Consider the following 21,076-nt stretch of genomic DNA (forward strand, 5'->3'; position numbering starts at 1 on the left):
AGGTCACTGACTGTTTTTGCACGTAAGAAGAGGTTCCAGTTCTGTCCATAATGCGAAGGCTGTGATGTGATAGCTGGGGCAATAATGGTCAAACTTTGTTTTAACAAAGTTGCATGCAACATAATAATACCTTCATGCAGCAACAACTTCATGCATGCAATGTAATAATACCTTATAAGCATATTTCATTAAACGCTGATATCAGCAAGAAACATTTTAGAGTTACTTCGTTTTATCTTGCAACTTGATACTCCAGCCATAGTAGGCACCAGAACCAGTGTATCAAACACAGGCTTGAATAACAGCCTGCTGTCACTCATTTTTTTGCGTGGGCAGCCACAGACTGAAACGATCTGCCTGCAGACATTGTTCATGCAAACCACACACATTTCAACGCTGCCATCATTTCTCTCTTTTGTTAACACCCACACCACCTTGCAGGGTCATTGAGGTATTTTACCAAACACTTGCATAACGAATACTGGTTCAACAAAATTTCTGGCACAATGAAGCTTTCTTGATGCTGATGACTTTCGATGATGGCATGACGAGTCGAATGAAGAAATTAAGTTAAAGTGACTGCGAGAACAGCCAAGACGGCATTACGGCGACGGTATGGCACTGAATGTCTGACGATAGCACGACGACAATGGTGGCCACGACGGCGTAATCACGACTGAATGATGGTGTGATTACGCTAGAATGGCGAAGAAGGAATGATGTCGATGGAACCACGAAGGCAGTAGGACGACGACGGCATGACGATAATGGGATGACGTTTCTGAAGTGATGACAATGGTAAAATGACAGCGTGACGACGACAGCATGACGAGAATAGTATCATGATGAGAGGAGGATGAAGGTTTAAGTGATGATGATAGAATGACCACATCACGATGACACTTGACAATGAATGTATAATGACGATGCTATGATGATGATGATGGCATGACAGCGGTATGAAGACAATGGGATGACAGTGGGTGTATTATGACGATGGCGTGACCATGACGGCCTGATGAGAGACGGATAACGAAGCTGGAGTGACAGCGTTAAAACGACCGTGACATCCGGATGACAGTATGACAATGATGCAACGACCCGAGGACATCACGACCACGAGCAGATGCCTAGTGGCCCAAGCTATTAAGACAAATTAAAGGAAAATGTCCACTGTTTTGCTCAGAAAACGTTAAGATGTCGCATGACGGTGACATAAAAGTAAGAAAAACCTTGAAGATAAGCCTTAAAGAAATGAGTGGACTCACCTCTTTGAGGTAAGCAAACCCATACAGCAGACCGAGCTTTACGAGCGCCAGGGCGACGGGTAGCTGGGCGTCAGCGCTTGTCTCAGCGGCCATGTCGTAGTAGCGTTGGCCAAGTGGATGTCCTGTAAAACAATGGCAAAAAAAAAAAACAGCGTTTCCTCGTCAGGGTCCTCTTCCATGCGTTACAGATAATGTGCATACATAGACATCTTTGGTTTTGGTTTAATCCTTGCATTGACTATATTTGCTGCAGTGGCTATTGCACGCCTTAGTGGATGTGGTCCGGCCAGGTGAACAGTCTACAGTCTCTCAATACACAAAAGTAGGGCCATCCTTCGAACTTTGCCGCCTCTTCGTTGGTTCTCTGCTGTTCCCCTCCTTATTCGGCTGCACCATCACGTGACACCGAGCACTTTTGATTTCTTTGTTTTTTGTGTGGAAGAACAGCATGCACTTTATTAAAAGGTTCACTGGTGCCATTTTAGTTGCAGCTGCATGCATACGCGAACGGTGCGTGCTGGTCGCCTCTGTCGTGAACGCGCCCCCCTGAAACAGCACACTTCCTGAGGGCCCACTGCTGTCCACGATGAGCTACCGTGCGTACGCTTGTAGGACATGATTTGTAAAGGAACGCAACTTGTTTTGCACCCCGGACAAGGAGGCGCACAGCGAATATAATTTGGCTGCTTGAGATTGACTGCGTCAACTTTAACGAGCGGCCATACTTGTGTCTTGTGAGGTAAATTGGAAGCTCCAAAATCGTGGTGGATACTACAAGCTTTTCCACTGCGTGCTTGTCCCACTGATGCCACATAACTTATGCATTTGTGTGTACGGATTGTTTTCAGCAAAATTACGTGCTGCAGATTGGCAGAGGATAATTCCATTATATCCATTATTTCTAACTTGATTTATACAAGGCTGTGACCTACGCTGTGAGTAGTGGCTGATAACCTGGCTGCAAGCTCAAGAGCGTGGGGTCATTGTCAAAACTACGTGTTGAAGGACATAATGCCCACGTTTTTGTTTTTCTCTTAAAGAGCTTGGCAAATTAGGGCCTTGGCGGTTTCGCACCTGCAGCAGCGCTCAGACGCTTGCACTTTCACGCTGTGCGCCAGCTGAATTTGTCGGGTGAAACTGAAGTTCTTCTGACCTCTGCGATGCCCGCGGAAATGAAGCAGCAGCGGAGCGACCTCCTTTGCTGCGCGACGTCACATGGAGTGGATCTCTCCGCCATGTTAAAACCACACAACCTGATATTCCCGTAAATACCGCCAGGCTAAGACACCCTAGTATCAGAGTGCAACAACAGTCACTGGGTGGTGCAGGCATTTACCTTCTTCAAGCCCAGCCCTTGCTCGTGCATGTAGCCGAGATTAAACATGGCCTGCGCATTGTGCTGCTGCTCGGAGGCCATGCGATAGTGGGGTGGCGGCCGTCTCGTAGTCGATGTTCGTGCCGTAGCCATAGTAGTGGTAGTCGCCCAGCTTCACCCGTGCCACCGAGTAACCTGCAAACATTCCGCCAGCCGGCACACCGTTTATGCAACCATGAAAGACGATACAAATCAAGTGGCAGACACCAACTGCAGTCACAGAAAAGGTGAAACTTGAATAACTGTACAGAGTCAGTTAAGGGAACTGCCCGAAGCACCACACATTAACAGCACTAGCTGCCCAGCAGCATAAGGGATGGTGGTGACAGCAGTGAACATGAGGAAGACAGCACAATGATGACGGCATGATGGCTACAACAGCTTGTCGACGATGGTGGCCGATGATGGCATAGCAAATGCCATGATGACAGCCTGATGACTTTAAAGACAGCAAGACAGCTCACACATGGCAGACTTCGTGTGGCGTCGAGCGATGCCGCACGAACCTTTGCTATTGAGTTTGCCACTGAGTACACCTATTTTCATATTTTTTGGAGCTTGCTTTGGATAATGCGATTTTCGGACGATACATTATATTTTGTGGTTCCCGTGAAGATTGTATCAATGAGATTCCCCTGCATACTTGTTGCTTGTCAGCCACCGTGACTTTGAACGGCAGGCATTGATTTCTTCCTCAGCAGGCATTGATTTCTTCCTCATTTACCAAAACGATCGTTCAGTAAATATTGTTAGTGGGCCCTTGGCCGGACATAATATCAATGAAGCGAGCCATCATGGCTCTCTTAGAATAATTAGTTAACACAGGCCTAGGTTCTAGGCCGTGAACGGGCCCTTCGATCACGAACCTGTATATAATCGCATACTACGGCTTGTCCTCAACATTGCTCCTCAGTCCCCTATTCTTGCCCCCTTCCCTTGTCACCCGAGCGGAGTAGAAGGCTGGAGCACACTCTGCGGTTCCTCAATATTTTCTCCTATCACACTAAAGCTTCGCTTCACATAGATTCCAGCATTGATCTTGGCTCTGCATACCGTATTTATTCGATTATAAGGTGGTCACGATTATAAGGCGAGGGTGGAATTGGGGGGACCAAGAAAAAAAAAAAAAAAAGCTCGAGTATGCACACCAATATAAGGCGATACAGAGTAAGCCCACGGATTATCGAGACTCGGGGAGGGGGGATTGCCTGAACTGCTAACACAGCCAAAATGCAAAATGGCGACCATAAAATTGAGGAGGGAAGGGAGCTTCAACACGCGGAATGCGGGTTATATGCGAATTTAGCCTTTCAAAGTGGCTTCATGGCAGCACGAATTTCTCCTCATAGTGTGGCTTCACGGCGCTACGGCGGGCACTGCCGTAAAGCCACACCTAAAGGCAAAACTTGCGTATAAGGCGACTTTGAGGCTAGAAATTCTGGGAAAAAACCTCGCCTTATATTCGAATAAATACGGTAATTCATTTGTAACTACGTGCTGCCTGAAGAACAACATGCGTAATTTTCTCAGTGTAACTTAGCCAGCAGCATCGAGTTTCTTGTACAAAACAAGTTTGTGCTGTTTTTTCAGTAATTATTCATCTGTTATGCTAATGAACTTGTTTGAACCAGTTTAAACCATTACTTCTTCGCTCCGGAGTTGAACTGGAACTGAACAGTTTTTTGGTGAACAGGAACGAAAACCGAAACGAAAAAAGTTGCAGTTCGGCACTCTGGTTTCTATGGCAACTGCCTCGTAAAAGTTTGTGGGACTAGTCGAGCTATGGCTGTAGATTCAGTAATTGGACTATCTTCTTTCCAAGGATGTGTCATGAAAATAAGCTTGAAATTAACCTTAATTTCTTGAACGCAGAACAGTTCTCACCAGTGGCCACAGAGGGAAAGGGTGACAGCGATCGGCAGCTTTGTGAGAATCGAACACGAGCGCATGCGCGCCCATGCAAGAAGAGGAATAACCGATGGAAATTGGCTGTAACATACGCACAGGCGACTGCTGTTCCATCTTCGAGCAGTCACTCACTACAGCTCATAATGAGCATTATGGAACATCGTTTCAGCGCGCAATGAAACACGGACGAGAAGAGAAAGACAACATGAAGCGTTTTCTTTCTCTTCTTGTTTCTCTTCTTCTTGGCAAAGTTTAATTTTTCTCTGCCATACGGCGAGAATGAAGTTGAGGAAGAGGTGGTGGCCTGACGGTGACGGACGAGAAGAGAAAGACAACATGAAGCGTTTTCTTTCTCTTCTTGTCCGTGTTTAATTGTGCGCTGGAACGATGTTTCATAATGCTAATCCCAACCAACTAGCCCAGCTGTCCACGCTTAGCAAGTGATAATGAGGGGCTTCCCCGCTTTTCTCACCTTGTGTCGCAGCTCGGTTCCAGAACAGCAGGGCCCAGGCGAAGGTCTCAGTTTTTCGGGAAGTACTTGCTTTCACCTGTTGGACAGAGGGACGATTTGTCATCTGCCACAACCATACAGTCATAAAGTGAAATCATGGGGTTTAACATCCTACGTAACTCATGGGCAGGGAGAGATGCCATAGCATGGAAATTTTGATTAATTTTGGCCAGCTGATGCTTTTTAATAAGGCGCCTAGGGCGCAGTACACAAGCACTTCTGCATTCTGCCTACAGTGGAATTAGACAGTGGCTTCCGATAATTGAACCAGCAACCTTGGGCTCAGTAGTACAACGCCATCTGGGGGCTCAGGATTAATTTCAACCACCTGGGCTTGTTAAGTTGCACCCAAAGCATGGTACACCAGCGTTTACGCATACCGTCCCCCATTGGACTTCTCTACTCCAAGTACAGAGCTAACGCACACAAATACTCTTGTTGACAGCCCACTCAAAGTGGGTGAAGATAAAAACTTTTCAATCCCAGACACTGTAGCCACACCCACCTCTGTCCAGGATGAAGGCTGAGTTGCTCTGTGCCACCTCGTAGCCGAGCTCGGCGAGGAACGCGTACTTCACAAGGGCGGCGTCCACTCGGCCGTCCCGGTAGTCGGAGTACGCCTGCATCAGCTTCTCGCTCCACCGGCCGCGCTCCGCCACGTTCTTGAAGAGCTGCGGAAGGAAAAGGAAGCGGGATGCCGTCACGGCCGCAAGACATTCTCAGTGCCTGTGCTTCGCACAAGATACGAAGACCCAAAGCTGCCCAACAGTGCAGTATAATTGCGTATCCGGCTCCAGACTGCACATTAAGAAAGAGGCACGAGTTCAATTGCCAGTTGTTATGGTTGGCAAAGTTTAATTTTTCTCTGCCATACGGCGAGAATGAAGTTGAGGAAGAGGTGGTGGCCTGACGGCGACATGATAATTTGCTGCCGACAGTGTAATGAAAAGGATGGAAAAATGGACACAGTAAGCCCAGTTTCGAGCTTTTATCTGCTGCTGCAATAAATGGCATCTGTTAGAATCAGGTAAGCATGGTATAGAGGAGTGGCTGCTTGGGCTAACTGGTGATTCATCTTAGGGAACAGCTCAAAGGCAGACAAGGACGTAAACAAGACGAAGGCGAAATTTGACTAGAGCCCCTAAGCCACTCTGGGCTCACAGTGAGTTGCAGCTGTGTATAGCTTTACAATGAATATCCAGCCACAATTTAATAAGAAAATGATGCTGTAATAGCAAAGTTACAGGTGCTTGACGAACAACTATGCAGTGGCTGCAGTTTCTGGCTTCCATTCGTTACCTCCCCACCTACCCAGTAGTTATTCTCTCCTACTTGTGCACTCTTACCAACTCCATGCAGTGCATTAAAAGTTGCAACAGCTGGCTCTCATCATACTGGCTCTATCGTGCCTTGTCAACCGACCAATCAATAGCTACAGTAAAAGCTCGATGATACGATCACGGCTAATACGAATTTCCGGATGATACGAATTTTTCTGTGGTCCCGGCCGAGCCCAATTACTTTGCAACGTGCTAGAGAACGGTTGTTACGAATCGATTTTCAGCCTGTGTCGGTTGATACGAATAAACGCCGCCCCACCGACGGCCGCGAAAGAGAACAGCGCGCAGTCACGCGCTTTCTCTCCTTCTCTTTTGGTGCGGAGACGCGGCGGCGGACAGCGCGGACTCCGCGACTGGGCGCGAAGAGTTTGAAGCGGTGGCGCTTCAAGAAATAAATGCTTTTTCCGTACATGTGCCTGAGTGAGTTCACCTCTGACTCTTTAATTTAGCTACAGTCGAATCTCGTTAATTTGAACACGCTTATTTCGAACATACTGCGTACCGACAATGCTCTTAGCAGCGCGCCAAATAACGCGGCGGCGCCTCCGACCGGCATTGCTCCGACATCGCCATAGAGCAAAAGCTCAGGCGAGACCCCTCAATGCCGCGCGCGAAGGAACGGGGGAAAAAAAATAACCCGCGGCGGAAATTTCCCCCTCTCTCAAATTGCAAGGTTGCCGTTTCTGCATCGCACCGGAACAAGCGTGTACGTGCCGACTAGAGTGTTCTAGACAACCGTATTCTAGCACACACTAGTGCCGACGTCTCAGCCACGCGGATAAAATGGCAGTGAACCCTTCTCCTCTATTTTCTAGTCACATGTTGACCTTGCACGCTGCGGCAGCAGCGCAGAGGGAAGCAGCGGCGGAGGCACAGTCGGGCCAACGAAACTGCCACGCCCGCAAACGCTCGCTTCCCCATAACGGCAGAAACGAAACTTCAGGGGGCGGCTAAAATAAGCTGGCGCCAGCACGGCGGCGGGCGCGCATGGAGTCGAAGGTGAGAGAGCTACGAGGGAGTTGAGAGGGAGGGCGACGGGAGCCACCGAAGCGGCGGAGTTGACGCAGCCAAATCCGCTTCCCTGCCGCCCTCCTCCCTCACCTTCGGCGGTCTCCGCGCGCACCCGTGTGCCGGCGCCGCCCGCTCGCTCCCTGAAGCTTCGTTTTCTGTCGTTATCGGGAAGCGACCGTTAGCCGGCGTGGGCAGTTTCGTGGCCCGCGCTTGCTATGCGCTTGCGCGCCGCGATATTTCACGACTCGCACCGTTCGTGCATCGTGCTATGGGGCACGAATACTTCAAAAATACGTCCTTTTAATTCGAACAAATTTTCGGGCCCCTTCGAGTTCGAATTATCGAGATTCGACAGTAGTTTTAATTGTGTTTCGATGATACGAATTTCGGCTAATACGAATATTTTTCGTGACCCCGTGAGATTTGTATCATCGAGCTTTTACTGTATTTCCCTTGGTGACGTCCCGCACAGGACCCTGTTGGCATCACAAAGTGGAAGAAAGAATAGGAAAAGTCCTGAGGGGAACACGAAATAGTGTTTTTGAATTTGTGGCGTCCCCACGGCGCAGAGCGCTGCTATGTTCACCAAGTGTGTGTTTATAAAAAATGTGTTCAAAATGTTAGAGGTGCTTTAGGGCCTTCAACTGACGCTTTATTATTTGTAGCAGCAATCAGTGACACCGAAGTAACTGAGGATTGAAAACAATACAAAGTCTGACTTTCCTAATTTCGACCCTGATGAGACCGACGAAATTGAAACACCCTGCTGATTTATTTGGCAGTGTGCACACCTGGATTGCTTGTTATGGCATGCCACACACCATAACGACAGACCGAGGAGACAATTCGAATCGTCCCTCTTTCGGGCTCTCTCCCGTCTTCTAGGCGTAACACACACTACGAATTACGGCTTACCACCCCAGTTCCAACGGCATGGTGGAACGCTACCACCGTCAATTGAAGGCATCATTGCGTGCGCATGACTCAACAATTCCATGGACAGAGCGCCTGCCTCTGGTTATACTAGGTCTTCGCATCGCGGTGAGAGAAGACGCACAGTGTTCATCCGCAGAGTTGGTTTTCGGCACGACACTTCGCGTACCCGGCGAGTTCTTCGCCTCGGAACCGACATCAGCTGAACTACACTCTTACGCCGACCGCCTGCGAACTACTATGGCTACTGTCGTACCACCTGCCGCTTCGTCAGGATTGCAGGACTGTGTATATTAGCCCATCATTACTTTATACCAGCCATGTCTTCATCCGTCACGATGCCACTCGCCCCATTCTAACAGGCTCTCGAGTCAAACATGTGTTCACTTTCAGTGTCCAAAGCAGAAAACTAATGTAGAAATGACATTGAAGCTCCTAAATGAAGTAGAAATCTAACGCACAGCTGATTTTTAGCAAGAAAGATGGGCGAAGGTCTAATATGTGTTGCACAATGATGGCAGAGTTTCTAAAGTTGGCTTCGCCGCAATATCCCCCGTGTTATGCAGAAAGAATACAAACACTGCAAAGGGGATTTTGGTTTTCTCTCCGACAGACTGTGCAGGATATCTTTTGGCCCAATTTTTATGAAAAAAGAAAAAATCTGCACATAAGAATTTGGTAAATAGCAAAGACATTGTGAACTATAGTTATCGATTGAAAATCTTCACAGGGCAGGCCAAAAATAGGCATTCTCGACAGGGAAATAAGATGTGTTCAAAGCATTCACTGTCTTCGAAACTTCGCTTAGACAGATGCTGCCGCTAAAGGCATCACTATGGGGGTCACCATACGGGTCAGGCACGCGTGTGCTGACTGGTCAGGTTCGAATTATCCAGCAAAGGCTAATTTTACGATTGAAATAACAAACATTTGGGTCAATAGAAATACATGGGCACCATGCATTTCCATGGGCACCATGAATGTTATAACAGAAGTCAAATTAACAAGTCTACTGTACCTGAAAAAAAAAAAAAAAAAAAAAACTACACATCATCACGATTGCTGTCCACGTGTGCTGCTTTCCTCGAAAAAAAAAAAAAAAAAACTTGTTTACTCTAAAAGGCCATATGCATGTTTTGTTGGCACATGCACCTTGTTCCCGGCCCGTTTATGCAGCTTCGATGATTATGCGGTTGTAGTAAGCATGTTAGGGACTGCAAACTGCAGACAAGCACGCATCCACGATACCTGCCAATATTCGCGGTGGTGAATGTGATTAACGTGGCACGTGCAGCCAACGCACTCACCTCAACGGCAGTGCTGCACGATCGCACTGTGCCCGTGCCCGTGGCATGCATCTGTGCCAGGTTGTAGAAGGCGAGGACGTGGCCCGACTGGGACGCCAGCGTGTAGTACTTGATGGCCATCTTGAAGTCGCGCAGCACACCCAGCCCATCTGCAGGTCATGACAGGAGAAAGATGGATGTCAATACCTAAATACTTATACTCCAAACGTTAAAGTGAAGCTTTCTTTACACAGCCGGAAGGGGAGGATTGAACAGTGAAGCCATAGTAGCACAAATAAAACAAACACACTTATGAACATAACGCTGGACACCACAGGTGCTACAATCTCGAATGATTTATTACAGTCCCCTAGAAGACCAGAAGAAAACATACCAAATTCACAGGTTGATCACGGAAAAAAAAAAAAAAAGATGCATCTCACTTCCAAACACACGCAGAAGTACTGCTGATGCAATCCGCGCCTTTTTTTATGATATGCAGCCTTTTTGATGGCATAAATTCAAAATCCACTAACTACAGTTACTTTGATTTTAACTTATTCCTTTAAATGTGGCTCTTCCAGAAAAAAAAAAGCCTTTTTTTTTTCTCCTCCATGTAATTAGATAATAGCTCCTGAGCAAAAGCTTCTTAGGGGGTTAATCGTCTCACGTTGGGTGCCAAGTGTGACGTGTCGTTGTTGCCGCCGGTGGTCTATGGGTTCTGGGGTGTCAAAAGACACACCTAAACACAATGGAGAGCAGAAAGGGAGACTGCCCCCTCTCATTTATCCCTCATGGCAACCCTTGCATGCACGAGCTAGCGGTGCCGGCCTTCCTCATTTTTTTCTTCTTTGCGCACGGAGCGTCTACTGCTCTAGCTCGTGACAAGGCACAAAGGGTAACTCACTGTAGTACATGTTGCCCAGTTGAAGCTGGCCGTCCACCCATCCTTGGTTTGAGGCAAGCGTGAAGTACTTGAATGCCTTCTGATAGTCCTGGAAACGAGAAGAATGTCATCAACGGTTGCACCACGGATGCAACGCCACTAGCCAAGCTGCGAATTTCTTGCCAACTAACACACACGTTTTAACCTATCATTTCTTCTTTTAGTTTTGTAATTGTTCCTTGAGAGAATAGAGTGTTTCTTTAAACACTCTGCACGAAACAGATTTTGCGTGTGTACTTAAAAAAAGAAAGAAAAGAGAGACTATTAATCTTGCATTTGCTTGAGTGTGGAAACTGCCTACGAAGTTCTTTAATTATGCTAGCTTATTACTATGCTACCTTAGTATAATTACATTACTCACCTTTTCTACACCTTTGCCATGCAGGTACATGAGTCCAAGGCCACTTTGCCCCACAGCGTTGCCCTGGAGAAAGAAAGAATAAAATTGTAGAGTCGCGTGAAAAGTGCACACGTCATGTCTGTGCACGAGCTCATAGGGAAACAGCTGAATGTACGTGACAGTAAAGGTATTCTCGTAAAAGCCTGCAACAAACAGTGTTTACCTGAATCTAATGTGCAATCTAAGTGGGTTCAAAGTATAAGAGTATAAGAAGAAAACATGCATCTAAATCTAAGGTGCGCATGATTTTATAAACAAGAATAAAGTAGCAAGCTTCCGATTCTTGCACCCAAAAAAAAAAAAAGACAGCCAGTGGAATTTACTTTCATGGAATGTAAGTGTTTGCACCTAATGTCCACTACTTGACATTGCTTGTGCATTACCAAATGGATAAAAAATCACATTCTCCCCGTTGGTAACAGCCTACCATCACAGAAGGTGTGCAATACCAGTGCAAGAGAGTGACAGAACTAGTTTTTGCATTGGTAGGCAACGATGAACCACTGTTCTCATAAAAAAAAGAAAACTTTATTCAAGAAAGTTACTTCACATGCGCCTATGGTAACGTAGGCATGTTACATGTTTTTGGCGATCCAGAGACACGCATGTCTTGCACGATGAATTGGCTAGTCAAGACATGGGTCACTGCCCCGTTTGCGAAGTCATTCAAGAAACGAGGAATACAGTAGACTTCAATTAATTCGACTCTGGTTAATCCGATTTTTTGGGTAATGAGATACCTACCGAAGGTCCCGGCTAGCGCTCATGTATTTCTATGGGTCCAAACTTTAGTTATTTCCTTTCTAAAATTGGTCTTTGATGGATAATTCTAGCTTGCCCAGCGTACCCGACCCCTATGATGACCCTAATAGTGACCCCTTTAGGGGCAGCGTCTGTCTCGGCGGAGCTTAGGAGACAGTGAATGCGTTGAGTAGACGTCATCTCTCGTTTAAGACCCCCAATGTCGGCCTGCCCTAGGAATATTTTTAAGGAATAACTGTAGCTCACAATGTTTGATTACAATATTTGCTCAATTTTAATGTGTGCTTTTCAAAAAAGAAAAAAGAAAATTGGGCTGAAAATTGCCTGCACGTTGCAATTGGACAGAAAACAAAAAATAGTCTTCGCAGCATCCGTATGCTTTGTCGCAAAACACAGATGTACCGCGGCGAAGCTAACTTTAGAAAACCAGCTGCCAATGTGCAAATACATTGGACCCTTGCTTATTTCTCCTGCTAAAATATAGGGTGTGCGTTAAATTTCTACTTTGTTTAGAGCCTTAACGTCATTTCTATGTCACTTTTCAAATTCGTTCCCATAGAAAGTGGACACATGCTTGATCCGGGCACGTGTTAGAACAGGGCAAACACAGTCAATGACCAATTTTTCGAGCATGCCCAGTAATCCGCCTTTTTCACGGCGCTACGGCGCATGCGCCCTGCCCTGGCGGATTAGTCGCGAAACGTTTTGGAAGGGTCGCGCGCGCGGCCGTGCGGCCCCGTCTCGGGGAAACGGCCCCCCCCCCCCAAAAAATGCGCTCGCACGCGCGCTACTGCAAGTGCAAACTCGTGCTGTGTACCTCGTTGAAACTTCACTGGTATATATCTCGACGTTGGTGCGGTACCGAAAACGTGCGTAGCGTAAGACTGCAACTCCACTTTTAACAGAAAGCGGCGAGGGCTTCGTCCAGACTGCACAGGGAACCACGTAGTTGCCGCCTTGCATTGATGGCTGTAATAGCAAATTTATCGATAAACCTCTGCGTTACACTTGGACGACACTTAAAAACACGTTGCTGACGAAGACTTCTTGCAGCGTCGGTCCTCGCTTGCTGGTAGTGGCAGCGTGTGCCCGACTTCACGTACTCGTTCAAGGCGCGGTAACACTGGGTCGATACAAGACAGACAAGACACGCACGCCTACGATTGGCCGACCATTCAGCACTGTGTCGCTGAGACCATTTTATCATACCAGGCCTACAAGACGTAACCGACGAGCGCGAGTTGTCGTACTGCGATGGGCTTTCTCGTCGACGGCACCGATAAAATCAGCGTGCCGGCCATCATTCGACCGAACCCCGCGCGATCGGCCGTCGAACCGATAACGTGATAGCCGCAACGGCTTCATTAGTATATATAAATAATCGCGTTCAAAGTTAGTCAAAACGTGCCTACGAAGTTGAAATGCACAAGATTCGAGCGTCTTAATCTGTGCACATAAGTTTGAGCCAATGTTGGTCCTGTTCAGCGGAGGTTAGGCCTGGCGCCGTCGAGTTCGCGCACCCGCTACCGGTGGACCTGTACTGAAAAGTAAGCAAGTTAGGATGAAGGAAACTGCTTTTATAGTACAGTTCTAGCTTTAGCGATTGGAAATAAACTACTCTTCGCGTCGATCGCCGCGTACACAATAAGCTGCAAGCGGGGACACAGCGCTGTGCCCAACGCCTACGCCAACATCTGTACGTCACCGTTCCCGTAACCTGCCGGTTGTATTCGCAACGTAGATGGGTGGGTTTTTACGTGTTAGCATGCTGACACATTTCTTGATACCTGAGATGTACTCTTTATCTTTGCGTCAAACCCGAAACAAGAGACGGTACATTCGGTACAGCAGCATAAACAACCGCCTTGCTCAGTTATATACCAACGGTGTCAGCGATGGCATCCGCGTTTTTGCAGGAGAACAACACGGCCTTTAAATGAGCGCTTATGCGAGCACAGTTTGCTCTAATAATGTTTTAGGACACGCGCAAACTAACTATCGCGAAGTTAAAGAAAAGCGAGAAGCAGTAATAAATTAACAGCCCAATATTTGTAACTGGATCACAGCCGCCATTGTTTAAATGGCTCAGCCGCTCATACTGACTCGTCTCATGATGGAACAACGCGACTCATATGAGCACATATGTGTGTTTTATTCTACGTTTCGACATTCTTTCATATTAGCGCCTTTTCATATATGCACCTTTCCCCCATTTTTTGACGCTAACAACGATCTGTGGCTGTAGATGCCGATGTAAACAAGTGCATCGCTTTGCTAAATCCGACGCGGAAGACTGCGCACTCGAAAACATCTTATTTATGAGAAATGTCTAAAGAATGTGTAAAAAGAATTACAAAAGAGCGAGGTGCAAGTGCAGGAGCTAGCGCCAACAAACTCCAAAGCAGCCGCTACGGCAGAGGGAACTCAGCGTGCCTTTATCGGCCGCACTGTAAACAAAACAGCACACTCAGGCCTGCTCACCCTACATGTATATAGTTGGTGAGTGCTACATGGCTTCCAGGAACAACATGCTGCCCCCCAGAAGCCATTAATAGTTATTCGCAATCCACGAAACGCACAACTGATGCGCACTTAACACGGGCGCAGGTTCACAAATCAACCGGCGAAAGCCACAGCCCCCTACCAAAACGTTTCCAGCGGCGCGCGGCAGAGGGCAGCACAGGAAAATGAAAAAGGCGGATTAGGATGCCTTCGTGGCACTGCGATGTACCCCATAGGGCCAATGTATAAGAATGACTAAAATTTCAGACGCTGAAAACCTACGCTGTCCAATATTCCGGACTTTTAGGAGCGAAGCTCCTTATAGCGGCACCCGTTCCGTCCCCGTCGTAGTAGTAGTAGTGTGTAACCAGTCTGAGAAAAATGAGAAAAAATATTCCGAAGTTGCGTCCGTAGCGCGGAATCGAACCAGGGACCCCTCGCTTCCGAGCGCGCGGCGTTAGCCCACTACGCCACGAAGTGCACATAGACACACGCACCACGATGGCAATAAATACCCAACATTAACGAAAGGCCGCGTTTCTAGCGCGTTTCTAACGCGTTTGTGCTAGCGCGTTACGGCCCGTGTAAGAAGCTGGTGTAAGACGCTGTGGCCTCTCCGCCTTACCTTCAACGCGTTTCGAACGCACTGCCCAAGGCGGTGGCAAGTCAAGTTCAAGTCGAGGAGCGTTTATGAATACGGTGGGTATACTCTCTCAGCAGTCATGTGATGGCGTCGGCAAACGCGGTGCACGTTCCGGCATGTGTAAATGGCTGTGTAAGACGCTGTGGCCGCTCCCCCTTACTAGAGAGTACTGCACGTTTCTAACGCGTTTGTGCTAGCGTCTCCTTAAGCGGGAGATCCGATGATTCCCTCCGGAGCTTCGCCCACTCATCATCATTCACCCCGTGGATATGCTGTGATTTTTTTTTACTGCCACCGCAGGTCTAAAAATGTCATTAATCGAAGCCCCCATTGCCGCAATTTTTATTATCTCGCAGCCTCAAACCAATGCAGCACTAGCGCATGCCGATCGGCTGGCAGCCGTAGCCACCAATGTTGCCACACTGGGCCTAGCTGCTTCGACGTTCGCTACCGTGCTGTTTGGTGCCGAGTTCATTGAAAGAATTCGACACTGCCAGCAATGGCGCCAACTCCACCTTTGTTGTCCTTGCCAATGGCTTCAAAGCGTGGAAAACATGGCAAGAGTCAAATGTTGCATAGTGTCGGTTCCCAAAAGTCAGCTTTGCCACAGTAAACTGGTGTCACACAGTAAAGCACACGTGAAGTATTGCGGTGAAGCATACTGAGTTAAAAGGGGCCACCTTCATGTGACACAGCATGTGGTCCTTAATTATTACACGCTTGCACCTGCTATCTCCTGTCAAATTATGAGCACCGATGTGCCTAATAAGCGTAGTGGCAGGCCTCTAGAGCTAATTCGGATGTGCCTGTGGCGATTTGAGCTCTTGGGTGCAGTAAAAGGCATGCATTCATTTTTTTTTCCCGGACTGCCTGATTTTTGGGACATTCTTGTGGCCCCTAGGGTGTCCGAAAAATAGGACGTTGACTGTAGTGCTAAATGAATCTGCGGTGTGTTCTGTCATTTTTTTATGCATCTTGTTTGATTCGACCCGCCAGATAATTCGACGAGTGTCGACGGTCCCGTCAGGGTCGAAATAACGGAAGTTGACTGTGAACCACCTCGAAGATAGTATGTTGTAGTTCATAGAATAGAATTTGCTAAAATGACATTACTAGAGAGATCTCGTTTTTGCCTTTGTGTCTTGTACAGCCGAACCCACTTATAACGATAGCGGTTTTAACAATGAGAAGCTGCTGCACCGTCAACTTTTATATGTTTTCTATGGTGAAATAACCCACTTACTACAATGCCCCCAATGTCGTATTATCGGTTATAATGATGAAGTCTGGCTACTGGGTGTCCATGCCGAAAGGGAATGGAATGCGAACCTTGAAAAGAAAAAAAAAAATTGACCCGTTGCACGCCGCTGCCGCGCGCTGTTTTCAATCTTTCTCCGCCTTGCCAGCCTCATGCGCCTCTGTCCCGTTGCCCTTCCGCCCCTCCGAACGCGAATGGGCTGCGCCCATAGCTCTACGCCACGCCACCTACCGAAACACGAATGGACCGTGCCAACTGCGTTGGAGCTAAGTCACTCTAGCGGAGAGCCCTAAATGTGTGATGCAATAGAGACAAAACGACATTAGCGTCCACCAAAACGAAGCGATGGAGTTCGCATCGACATAGTCATCAGTGAAAATCGTACTGGAATGACAGCAACGCCACAACGCTTCGTGCCTATTTGCGTCTTTAAAGCCTTTATTCTTGCGTTTACCACCACGCATAGCACCGCGTTGACCACGGGCATTCATGACTGCGTAGTCATCATCCATGATTGTGTCGATAGCGGCCGCGATTTCGTCCGCAACGGTTGCGGTAAACGGTAGTTTCGTTTTGACTCAGTGTGTGCGTAGACCGTAAGCCTTCAGAACTTCCAAGGTCACCGTTCATGATCGCGTCGACAGCGGCCGTAGTTGCGGCAAACAATAGTTTCGTTTTTACTCGGTGCAAAGCTGTCGAGGATGAAGAGCACCGTCTACATCATGATCGGCGGCGACCTGGCAACACTGAGGGAAAAAATAATGTGCGCGCGGTAGTGAAAAGCGTCTCATATGAAGACGCGCACCATGGCCGCGCTGAACACAAGTCGCGAGGCCTTCGCCGCTGCTAGCGCTAATCAGTTACACGAAATGACGAGAACTGCAGCTTCCACAATGCTTTTGTGCAAAATAGAAACAAGATTTTGCCGATTCATTTAGTAAATAAAACCGTGTTGATGTAGAAAGCATATGTTTATTGTTTTCTTGATACCCTCGACAATTCGACATTCGGTCAATTCAGACATTTTTGTAATTCAGACATTTTTGTCGGTCCTGTGAAATCCGAATTAACGAGCTTTTATTATAGCAGTGCCATTCTTGAACGCCAACAGCTGCGACTTGTTACACGCGATCAGAGCATGCAGGAAGCAGATTTAAACAGTTAAACGAGTCAACGCAATCAGCGGCCGGGTGGAGAAAGGTGGTGTGGAAGGGCACTGGCCTCCCCGTCATTATAGTTTTCTCTCAACAGCTCTGCCATCCCCCTGTTGATTTTTTTTTCATCCAACTTGGTTATAACAATTATCGGTTATAAAATCCAATTTTCGTGGCACGTGAATATTGTTGCAAGTAGGTTCGACTGTATTTGCCGGTTTGGAACTTTGGCACTGCTATTGTTCATTCTACCATGGGAGTGATGGTTAACACATGAATTCGTTTCATCTTTGCGCTCGCGACTTCAAACATTCTCTTGATGTTATTTATCATGCGGTATCTTTAAATTTTAAAATGCCCATAGTTCTCTAAACACGGCAAGGCAATTAGTATATGCGAACATGTGTTATCATTGGAAATTGTTGCATTTATAACGCACTGTAGCAGAATCTCAGTGATGGGATCTCGCTGTGGGCTCCGGGCTCCTCACTGTGGCCGTGCGGTGACTGCCAGCTGCTGGGTGACATAAGCAGAATGTCACCTCGAGGGGTGCGGCATTGCGCTCGCTGCAGTTTCAGCTTCAGTTTCACGCGCTCAGCTGAAATTTGTCATGCTACAATTTTGCGGGTAATCGCATTTTTTTCAGATCGAAAAGTTGATATGGCTCATACGTGCCGGCGGTAATTTCCCAATTACGATGAACCCGAGAAACTAAATGTTCAAAAGTTAATGAATAGATTTTTGTTAGTGATTAATTACCAAGTAAGACCCATCAGCCCCACGGTTGCCACCGCTGACGGCACGTCTCCGAAGGAACTGCCCCTTTAATTCAAAACGACTATTTTCAAATATTACTTAATGTCTTCGTAGAAACACCCTGTATAAAATGCGGGTTCGATTTCACCCACCGCCAGATAAATTTTATAATTTTTTTTGTCATCGATGAGCGGCACATATCCAGTGACCCAAATTTGCGTGAAATAGGTTCAATACGGACAAAAAAAAACAACAAAAAACGCAGTTTCGCCTGAAAGGTGAAGCATTGATTGCGATAGCAAATTAGCAGACAGCAATAGAAAGCAACGGTAGAAGTTTATTGGCCGTATAAACTCGTACATATTCGCTTACTAACTAAATTAAAAAGCATGGTGGCAGCGCACAGGCAAACATGAACACATCACGCTCGATGACTGCGGTCACTCACTGTCAAAACGCTGGCCTGAGCAGCAGTGAGCCAAGTGACAGTGCTGTCTATCGCTTCAACAGAAACTTAGCGACGAGAACACCGTACGCACAAAGGTATGCAGATTGCTTTTAAGTTAAGGCGCGCGCGCGCCCATGCAAAGTACACAGTTGGTGCAGGAGTAAAACGCCGCATCCCCCCCCCCCCAACCCTCCCCTTTGTCCCGCACTGCCCCCCCTCGACGATGTTAACGTCCCTGGACATTATATGGAACATCACGGCGACAACAACAGCAGATATGTGCTTGGTGTGTCCACATAATTGCTATTGCAGTAAAGCATGTCGCAAACTGGGTGACGTTCCCAGAGCATGCTAACCGCACAGGAGCCATTGTCACTCACTAACCTTCTCGGCAGCCATGGAGAAGTACTTGAAGGCCGTCTCGTTGCTCTGGGGCACGACCGAGCCCCCCTCGAGGAACATCTTGCCCAGGAAGGCCATGGCGTTGGCGTTGCCCGTGTTGGCCGCCTGTGTGAAGTAGCCCAGGGCACGCGAGTGGTCTTGCTCCACACCCCGGCCACCCTGGTAGTGCAGCTGGCCCAGGCCCACCTGCAGGCACGTTCAGTGGACACTGAGTGCGTGCTGGTTGCACTGGTGCAGCTTCCCCTTCTGTCCAAACTCAGCTACGAGGGGGAACCCTACAATGCTGCTTGGGGCACTGTCAATCAGCCTGCCTGTCATCGTCACCATCAACCTAATGTATGCACATTGCAAGGTGACGGCCTCTCTCAGCAATGTCAACTGTGCATATTTTACCTTCCTATTTATACATACATATGCATGTGACCGGAATACAGTCTAATGTCGCTATAACAAAAGTCGTATATGACACGAAAATACCTTCATATTGTCATGAAAAGACAATTGAAGATGTACCGGGCGTCGGCGAGACAGACAGCTGAATAAGATGGCGTGCAAAAACTCAAGCCGGCGCTCAGTCTCAACTTCTTCCTCTTCGGCGCCCACCTCTCGCAAGAGCGCCTGTCCCAGTCACAACTTCTTTCTCAGCACTTGCTCGTGACACTGAGCGGCATTATTCCCCCGCCAAAAGAAAACCATCGACCCAATGCTTACTAAACTAGAAAGTGGAAGTCGTATGAGATCGGGTCGGCGCTGCCTGAACACGCGAAATACGGTTTGAGGCGAACAATATGGACTATCTCCGAGTGGTGCTGTTGACGCCGAGGCGACACGGCACCGTCCGGAATGACCTCATAGTTCACTTCACTAAAGTGGCGTATCACTTTGTAGGGTCCAAACTATCTACTAAGAAGCTTCTCGGACTACCCCTGGCGACGGATTGGAGTCGACACCCAGACTTGGTCACCTGGCTGGTACTCGACTTGCCGATGTCGAAGGTTGTAGCGTCGTGCGTCTGTACTCTGCTGCTTCGTGATGTGTATGCACGCGAGTTGACAAGCTTCCTCTGTGTGCTGAGTAAGTTTCTCGGTGTCGGAAGTAAGTGATGCGTCTGTCGTGCGGGAGCATAGCGTCTAGCGTGGTCTGGACCTTGCGCCCGTAGACAAGATGGAACGGTGTGAATCGTGTGGTTTCTTGAATGGTGGTGTTGTACGCGAATGTAACTAACGGCAGGACTTGATCCCATGTTTTATGCTCGACGTCTACATACATAGACAGCATGTGAGCAATGGTTTTGTTTAGCCGTTCCGTCAGTCCGTTGGTCTGCGGATGATAGGCAGTTGCCTTGCAATGCTGCATGCAGCTCAGCTTGAATATGTCCTCTATCAGTTGGGCTGTAAAGGCAGTTCTGTCGGTGATGACATGTGATGGGGCACCATGTCTGAGGACTATGATCTATAAAGAACTGGGCAACTTCGTAGGCCGTGGCACGTTGCACAGCGTTCGTCCCAGCATAGCGTGTTAGATAGTCTGTGGCGACTATAATCCATTTGTTTCTGCTGGCTGACAAAGGAAAGGGTCCCAGACGATACATGCCGATTTGATCAAACGGTGCGCTAGGTGGTGCGATGGGTCGGAGAAATCCCCCGGGCTTTAAAGATGGTGATTTCCTGCGTTGACACTCACGGCAGCTTTGCACGTAACGCTTGACCGTGGTAGAAAGTCTGGGCCAGTAGTATGTCTGGCATACTGTAGCAAGAGTATGTGAAAACCTCAAGTGTCCGGACGTGGGCTCATCATGGCAGGCTAAGAATATCATCACGGAGGGCGGCAGGTACAATCGGTAGATAATCTGTCACTGGCACCCGCGTTTTTCTTGTAGAGGACACCCTTTCGGAGGCAGAAGGTCGAGAAACTGCGAGGAATGTGTCGTGGGATTGTAACATTCTTGCCTTCTAGGTGATCGATGAGAGGGCATATTTCAGCGTCCTCGCACTGCTGTATGATCAGGTCAGATGCGGTGACGGCCCCAAAGAATGCGCCGTCTTTGTCCATGTCCTTATCGCAAGTTTCGACGGGAGCACGCGACATGTCTGCATCTTCGTTGTTTGCGGCCAGATTTGTAGACGATGGTAACATCGAACTCCTGCAGACGGAGACTCCATCGAGACAGTTG

At 47.9% G+C, this 21,076-nt stretch overlaps 1 protein-coding gene across 24 annotated transcripts in view; it reads right to left on the reverse strand.

Annotated features, from left to right (window-relative positions):
- The window catches only part of LOC119464013 (protein sel-1 homolog 1-like), a 398,467-nt gene that overhangs the window by 352,602 nt on the left and 24,789 nt on the right, over nt 1-21,076 (reverse strand). For 6 of the 24 annotated variants that reach the window (XM_049656622.1, XM_049656627.1, XM_049656624.1 and 3 more), the window contains exon 8: nt 18,886-19,089. The exons of 8 other annotated variants lie outside the window; for them this stretch is intronic. In XM_049656622.1, the coding sequence (XP_049512579.1) occupies nt 18,886-19,089 (204 nt within the window). Of the gene's footprint in view, nt 1-5,567; nt 5,734-9,653; nt 9,803-10,539; nt 10,628-10,939; nt 11,003-18,885; nt 19,090-21,076 lie in introns of all 24 variants that reach the window. 10 more of the 24 variants (XM_049656626.1, XM_049656625.1, XM_049656617.1 and 7 more) reach the window with 6 other exon arrangements.

Source organism: Dermacentor silvarum, chromosome 9 (genome assembly GCF_013339745.2).
Source record: "Dermacentor silvarum isolate Dsil-2018 chromosome 9, BIME_Dsil_1.4, whole genome shotgun sequence".
NCBI classification, from domain to species: Eukaryota; Metazoa; Arthropoda; class Arachnida; order Ixodida; family Ixodidae; genus Dermacentor; species Dermacentor silvarum.